The sequence below is a fragment of the Rhinopithecus bieti genome, unplaced genomic scaffold (assembly GCF_001698545.2).
Source record: "Rhinopithecus bieti isolate Rb0 unplaced genomic scaffold, ASM169854v2 scaffold_33650, whole genome shotgun sequence".
NCBI classification, from domain to species: Eukaryota; Metazoa; Chordata; class Mammalia; order Primates; family Cercopithecidae; genus Rhinopithecus; species Rhinopithecus bieti.
The window spans coordinates 501,632-510,105 of NW_016814816.1; the positions used below are offsets into that span (position 1 = coordinate 501,632).

Consider the following 8,474-nt stretch of genomic DNA (forward strand, 5'->3'; position numbering starts at 1 on the left):
TTTGGTATCAGGATGATGCTCGCCTCATAAAATGAGTTAGGGAGGATTCCCTCTTTTTCTGTTGATTGGAATAGTTTCAGAAGGAATGGTACCAGCTCCTCCTTGTACCTCTGGTAGAATTCGGCTGTGAATCCTTCTGGTCCTGGACTTTTTTTGGTTGGTAGGCTATTAAATATTGCCTCAATTTGAGAGCCTGCTATTGGTCTATTCAGGGATTCAACTTCTTCCTGGTTTAGTCTTGGGAGGGTGTAAGTGTCCAGGAAATTATCCATTTCTTCTAGGTTTTCTAGTTTATTTGCGTAGAGGTGTTTATAGTATTCTCTGATGGTAGTTTGTATTTCTGTGGGGTCCGTGGTGATATCCCCTTTATCATTTTTTATTGTGTCTATTTGATTCCTCTCTCTTTTCTTCTTTATTAGTCTTGCTAGCAGTCTATCAGTTTTGTTGATCTTTTCAAAAAATCAGCTCCTGGATTCATTAATTTTTTTTGAAGGGTTTTTTGTATCTCTATCTCCATCAGTTCTGCTCTGATCTTAGTTATTTCTTGCCTTCTGCTAGCTTTTGAATGTGTTTGCTCTTGCTTCTCTAGTTCTTTTCATTGTGATGTTAGGGTGTCAATTTTAGATCTTTTCTGCTTTATCTTGTGGGCATTTAGTGCTATAAATTTCCCTCTACACTGTCCCGGCCTGCAGGACAGTCGAACGGACCCTGGAAGGGTGAGTGGGAATGGAGGAGACAAGAAAACACGAGAAATGGAGACAAGACAAATAGCCTGATCAAGTCTCGTTTAATGGTGGCGGTGCAATGCCTTATATAGGCTGGCAGAGGAAGAGGTTGGGCCAGGGCGGTGACAGGAGGCTGGGTTTACTCAAATGACAATTGCGCATGCGCCATGGGTTTGTAATATTCCCTGGCGCGGGATCGCGCCTGCGCCGTAGGCTGCATATCTTCCTGGGCGGGAAAAATGTTTGCGTGTGCCGCACGCGGGAAAGGCTAGCGTGCGCGGGAAAGGTTAGCACACGCACGGGAAAGGTTTGTAATGAAGAACCCGAAATGTGCCATCTTGTCTCCGCTTTGCGGAGATCAAGCAACAGAGTTTGGCTAATTCCGGGCCTCATGGCTTCAGACACTACACATTGCTTTAAATGTGTTCCAAAGATTCTGGTATGTTTTGTCTTTGTTTTCATTGGTTTCAAAGAACATCTTTATTTCTGCCTTCATTTTGTTATGTACCTAGTAGTCATTCAGGATCAGGTTGTTCAGTTTCCATATAGTTGAGTGGTTTTGAGTGAGTTTCTTAATCCTGAGTTCTAGTTTGATTGCACTGTGGTCTGAGAGACAGTTTGTTATAATTTCTGTTCTTTTACATTTGCTGAGGAGTGCTTTACTTCTAACTATCTGGTCAATTTTGGAATAAGTGCGATGTGGTGCTTAGAAGAATCTACATTCTGTTAATTTGGGGTGGAGGGTTCTGTGGATGTCTATTTGGTCTGCTTGGTGCAGAGCTGAGTTCAATTCCTGGATATCCTTGTTACCTTTCTGTCTCGTTGATTTGTCTAATGTTGACAGTGGAGTGTTAAAGTTTCCCATTATTATTGTATGGGAGTCTTAGTCTGTTTTTAGGTCTCTAAGGACTGGCTTTATTAATCTGGGTGCTCCTGTATTGGATTCATATATATTTAGAATAGTTAGCTCTTCTTGTTGAATTGATCCCTTTACCATTATGTAATGGCATTCTTTGTCTCTTTTGATCTTTGTTGGTTTAAAGTCTGTTTTATCAGAGACTAGAATTACAACCCCTGCTTTTTTGTTTGTTTGTTTTCCATTTGCTTGGTAGATCTTCCTCCATCCCTTTATTTTGAGCCTATGTATGTCTCTGCATGTGAGATGGGTCTCCTGAATACAGCAAACTGATGGGTCTTGACTCTTTATCCAATTTGCCAGTCAGCGTCTTTTAATTGGATCATTTAGTCCATTTACATTTAAAGTTAATATTGTTATGTGTGAACTTGAACCTATCATTATGATGTTAGCTGGTTATTTTGCTCGTTAGTTGATGCAGTTTCCTCCTAGCATCGATGGTCTTTACAATTTGGCATGTTTTTGCAGTGGCTGGTAGCGGTTGTTCCTTTCCATGTTTAGTGCTTCCTTAGGAGCTCTTGTAGGGCAGGCCTGGTGGTGACAAAATCTCTCAGCATTTGCTTGTCTGTAAAGGATTTTATTTCTCCTTCACTTATGAAACTTAGTTTGGCTGGATATGAAATTCTGGGTTTAAAATTCTTTTCNGCAAGTTCTCCTGGATAATATCCTGAAGAGTGTTTTGCAACTTGGTTCCATTCTCCCCATCACTTTCAGGTACACCAATCAGACGTAGATTTAGTCTTTTCACATAGTCCCATGTTTCTTGGAGGTTTTGTTCATTTCTTTTTACTCTAAACTTATCTTCTCACTTCATTTCATTCATTTGATCTTCAATCACTGATACCCTCTCTTCCAGTTGGTCCAATTGGCTACTGAAGCTTGTGCATGCGTCATGTAGTTCTCGTGCCATGGTTTTCAGCTCCATCAGGTCATTTAAGGATTTCTCTACACTGGTTATTCTAGTTAGCCTTTTGTCTAATCTTTTTTCAAGGTTTTTAGCTTCCTTGCAATGGGTTCGGACATCTTCCTTTAGCTCGAAGAAGTTTGATCTACTGAAGCCCTCTTCTCTCAACTCATCAAAGTCATTCTCCATCCAGCTTTGTTGCATTACTGGTGAGGAGCTGTGTTCCTTTGGAGGAGAAGAGGCACTCTGATTTTTAGAATTTTCAGCTTTTCTGCTCTGGTTTCTCCCCACCTTTGTGGTTTTATCTACCTTTGGTGTTTGATGATGGTGATGTACAGATGGGGTTTTGGTGTGGATATCCTTCCTGTTTATTAGTTTTCTTTCTAACAGTCAGGACCCTCAGCTGCAGGTCTATTGGAGTTTGCTGGAGGTCCATTCCAGACCCTGTTTGCCTGGGTATCACCAGCAGAGGCTGCAGAGTAGCGAATATTGCAGAACAGTAAATGTTGCTGCCTAACCGTTCCTCTGGGAACTTTGTCTCAGAGGGTCACCCAGCCATGTGAGGTGTCAGTCGGCCCCTACTGGGAGGTGTCTCCTAGTTATACTACTTGGGTGTCAGGGGCACACTTGAAGAGGCAGTCTGTCGGTTCTCAGATCTCAAACTCCGTGCTGGGAGAACCACTATCTTCATAGCTGTCAACCAGGGACATTTAAGTCTGCAGAAGTTTCTGATGCCTTTTGTTCAGCTATGCCCTGCCCCCAGAGGTGGAGTTACCAGAGGCAGGCAGGCCTGCTTGAGCTGCAGTGGGCTCCACCCAGTTCGAGCTTCTTGTCCGCTTTGTTTACCTACTCAAGCCTCAGCAATGGTGGGCACCCCTCCCGCAGCCTCGCTGCTGCCTTGCAGTTTGATCCCAGACTGCTGTGCTAGCAATGAGTGAGGCTCCGTGGGCATGGGACCCTCCAAGCCAGGTGCAGGATATAATCTTCTGGTGTGCTGTTTTCTAAGACCTTGAAAAATTGCAGTATTAGGGTAGGAGTGACCCGATTTTCCACGTGCTGTCTGTCACAACTTCCCTTGGCTAGGAAAGGGTATTCCCTGTCTGCTTGCGCTTCCTGGGTCAGGTGATGCCTCGCGCTGCTTCGGCTGTCACTCCGGGGACTGCCCCTACTGTCCGACAAGCCCTAGTGAAATAAACCCGGTACCTCAGTTGGAAATGTAGAAATCACCCGTCTTCTGCGTCACTCATGCTGGGAGCTGTAGACTAGAGCTGTTCGTATTCAGCCATCTTGGAACCTCCTAGATATGCTTTCATAGAGCAGCTGTGCTGTGCTGGGATACCACTGGTCAACTTGGATTCTCCAAAGCCTGATAGCTGGAATGTCTTTGTCACCCAAAGAGACAGACTCTCCCTCTGGGAGCTGTCCCAGAGAGTTCTCAAATCTCTGTCCGCCTGAGAACATGGGCAGGGGTGAATGGAGGCCCCAGTGGGGAGGTCCTGCTCAGTGAGGAGGAACAGATCGGGGGCCCACTTTAAAGAAACAGCCTGGCCTCATTTTGGTAGAACAACTGTGCTGTGCTGGGGGATCCATTTTGTTTCTGGTCGGTTTGGACCCTCCAAAACTCACAGGTTGGAACTGCTGAGTTATCCAAACAGCAAAGATGGTGGCCCTTCCCTCCTCCAAAGAACTCTGTCCCAGGTGGGTCGACACTGTTGTCAGTGGTTGACTGGAATTCTAAGCCAGTGGATCTTGTCCTGTGAGGCACTGTGGAAGTGGGGCCTGTGGACCATCACTCCTCAGCCCTCTCAATTCAGCCTTCTTCCTAGGGATATGTACAGAAGTCCAACCTCCTGCCTTGACAGAGCTGCAGTCACTCCTGCCGGAAAGCCTGGAGCCTAAGTATGTAAAACTCCTGCGCATCTGCGCATGCCTGAGTGGCTGCTCTGCCAAGAGTCCACACAGCTCTGTGTGTCAGACTGAAGACCCTGGTGGAGTGGGTTTAGGAGGAGATTTCCTGACTCAGGGTTGCAAAGATCCATGGGAGAAGCATGGTTTCCTAGGGTCACACATTAGAATACTCACCACTTCCCTAGGTGGGGGAGGTTCCCCTGGCTCCATGTCGCTCCAGCGTGGGCCATTGTACTGTCTTGCTTTTCTTCATTTTCCAGGGGTCGAGTTGTTTCCTTGATTAATCCCAATGAGAGTACCTGGATGTTTCAGTTGAAGGTGCTATATTTACTCACGGCTTTGGTTGCTCTCCATGACAGCCACGTACCCTAGCTGCTTCTAGTTGGCCATCTTGGCCTGAATCTAAGTAACCTAAATTTGGGCCATAAAGAGGCACTTGAAAAATTCCCAAAGTCACTTATTTCCTTGACTACACAGAGGAATTGTGGTATTGCTAAGCTGGATTTTCTAATAAAGATCAAAATCCTGATAGAACAAATATTTTTCAGAAGAAATATTTATTCAATAATTTTAAAGTACCAACTCTTTTAAAGCATTTAAGAGTAAATACCCCAAAAGAGTAGGTACTTACAATGACAGAAAAATAAATCTCCCATGGGTACCTCCCGCCTTTGACAACCTTACAGACTCACAAGGGAGATAAAATCTGTTCAAGTTGCCCAGGTGCTGTGGCTCATGCCTGTAATCCCAGGATTTGGGAGGCCAAGGCAAGCAGATCACGAGGTCAAGAGATTGAGACCATTCTGGCCAACATGGTGAAACCCCATCTCTACTAAAAATGCAAAAATTAGCTGGGTGTAGTGACGCATGCTTGTAGTCCCAGCCACTTGGGAGGCTGAGACAAGAGAATCACTTGAACCAGGGAGTCAGAGGTTGCAGTGAGCTGAGATTGCACCACTGCACTCCAGCCTGGCAACAGAGCAAGACTCCATCAAAAACAAAAAACAAACAAACAAAAAAAAGCATAAAAGAAATCTGTACAAGTTTTGGCTAGAAATAGGCCAAATAGGAGTAGAAACTAATAGAAACAGAATGCAGGCTGGGTGCAATGGCTCACGCCTGTAATCCCAGCACTTTGGGAGGCCAAGGTGGGCAGATCACTGAAGGTCAGGAGTTCAAGACCAGCGTGGCCAACATGGTGAATCCATCTACAAAAAATACAAAAATTAGCTGGGCATGGTGGTGAGCACTTGTAATCTCAGCTACTTGGGAGACTGAGGCCGGAGAATCACTTGAATCTGGGAGACAGAAGTTGCAGCGACCTGAGATCACACCACTGCACTACAGCCTGGGTAACAGAGCGAGACTGTCTCAAAAAAAAAAAAAAAAAAGAAAAGAAAGAAAGAAACAGAATGCAGAAAGAATAACAAGGGTAGAAGTTCAGAAACGGTAGTAGAGAATCGAGAACACTGGAACTGTATTGGAGATACATGTAAGGGATAAGTGCAAGAGACAATAGAGCAGGGGGAAATGACTGATCCCAAGCCTGCAGGTGAATGTTGCTGTTTCCACCCCCACAAACCATTCAGTGCTGGGCTTTTTATGAAGACAGGTCCTGGTGCTATTACAGATGATCCTTGGTTTATGATGAGGTTATGTCCCAATAAGCCTGTCATATGTTGAAAATATCATCATGCAGAAAATGCATTTAATACACCTAGACTACTGAACATCATAGCTTAGCCTAGCCTACTTTAAATGTGTTCAGAACACTTACATTAACCTATAGTTGGGCAAAATCATCTAACACAGCTTATTTTATAATAAAGTTTTGAATAACTTATGTAATTCATTGAATAAGTACTGAAATGAAAAACAGAATGGTTTCACACTATGATAATGTTGAAAATCCTGAGTCAAACTATTGTAAGTCAGTGACAGTCTATGCCTAGATGAATAAGGCCAGCTGTTAGAGATAGTCACAAGAGAGTGGCTGGTGGATGGATAAAGCTAAGATTTTAGAGCCATTTCAACCAGGGTTTATTTCCCAGTCGCTAATTATATGGCATTAGGAAAGTTTCTTAATCTCTCTGGGCCTCAGTTTCCAAATCTCTAAACTGGGATCAATAATTCTTATTTCTCTAACATGTAGTTAGGGTCACATCTAGCCTGGCTTCCTCTTTCTGGTTTAATGTTCTTTACATGTTGTTCAGAAACTTTGAAAGACTGCATAGTTGAGCATGGATGGTTTTTAGAGCCAGAGACAGTGTCAGATCTGAATTCAAATACAACCATTACTATTTAATGTATAAACTTGGGGAAGTCATTTTATTTCTATTTCTTCAATTTTGTAGTGAAGAGTGAATCAACTAAAATGATAAAACAATGGCCTTCAAGATCATATTCCCTACAGTATATTTTCTCACAATCTCCTATACAACATTGTAGGCTAAGCAGATATTATTGATCTTTAGTTTTTTTGAGTCTTATTTTTAAAAGGTTTATTGAATAATAATAATACTTATATTAATAACTTAGACTTATGTGCCAGGCTTCAAGGTAAGCATTTATATACATTATCTCATATAATTTTCACAACAACTCCAAAGTTTAGATACTTTTATAATTTCCATTTTATAGATGGGAAACCTGATGCTTAGAAAATTAAATAACTTGCTCCAGGTGACATTGACAGTAAGTGATGAAGCTGGGATTTAAACCCAGAAAATCTGACTTTAGAATCGTTCTCATAAGCACTATACTATACTGTCTTCCATGTGATTCTGATAACTTCCCTAGAGGCAGCTGCCCCATTCCCTTCCCATTGCTGCAAAGCATCCAGCACAGTACCCAGTTCCCAGGAGCTACTTAACAAATGTGGGCTCTATCTCTGCAGCCCATCTCCCAAGTGTTACAGCTAAGGCCTGATAATATTTTTCAACCATTGAGTAGCTGCTTGCTGAAGCAAATCAAAAAAGAAATCTTTATAAATAAAAACTTTTCTAAGTCCTTTCCTTTATAAATTGAGCAATAACTAATTCAAATTTCCAGAATAATATAATTTTGATATTGCCTTGAAGTTTGCTGTATTTTGGTTTGGCTTGTATGCCATAAATATACCTAGTTGAATTCAGACAATTAGGAGGTATGATTTTAAAGATATGAAATTGTCCCCTCTTTATCTTCTCTACACTATTATATTCTCATCATGACACATATCACCACCAAACATATGTTTGTGTGTTTATTTTCTGTAACCCCTTCAGTAGTACATGTGCTACAGTAGAGAAGGGACTTAATCTGTTTTATTCCCTGCTGTATCTCTGGTACCTAAAATAATATAGTGTAGGTACTCAAAGAAATTTGTTTTATGGATGAATGATTAAAATGTTTGGGCAAATTATGAGAAACTGACATTTAAATATTATTTTTCTTTCTAGCTTGGATTAGAAGAACAAGAAAGACTCCACCTACTATGGAGGTAAGACTACACAAGGAAGATATCATTTAAGAGTATATATTCCCAAGGATATATAAAACTTCAGAAAAACTATGATGTATTTTCCAAAAGTGTTGATTTTATTTCATAGACAATAACTTAAAACATTTTATAATAAATTAATATATAAACGTATATTATTAATAAAACAATATATGATAAAATAAATGCTCATATTATGGAATATAACAAAATTTCTATAAATTTTAAAGTGGAATAATAAAATTTTAAACACTTTTAGAAAGTCTGGACTTGGAGCAGCTTGCAAACTGAATCTCTTTGACCTATCCAAATCATGCTCTTATGTTTCCCTTAATATTATATATTTAAATCCATCAAGTATCCAAAGAAACAGAATTAGCAAGTATATTATAACAATAATTAGTTGAATTTTTATTTAAAACATAAAAATGGGTAGTCAGTGGTAAACAATAAAAAAACATGGAAATACAGAGAATGCCACAAAGATACTCCTCCAGAAGAGCAACTCCAAGACACATAATTGCCAGATTCACCAAAGTT

The 8,474-nt window shown here is 41.2% G+C and overlaps 1 protein-coding gene across 1 annotated transcript in view; it reads left to right on the top strand.

Annotated features, from left to right (window-relative positions):
- Positions 1-8,474, top strand: part of NDUFAF2 (NADH:ubiquinone oxidoreductase complex assembly factor 2) — a 104,951-nt gene that overhangs the window by 44,391 nt on the left and 52,086 nt on the right. The window contains 1 exon segment of the mRNA XM_017852391.1: positions 7,894-7,934. Within this exon segment, the coding sequence (XP_017707880.1) occupies positions 7,894-7,934 (41 nt within the window).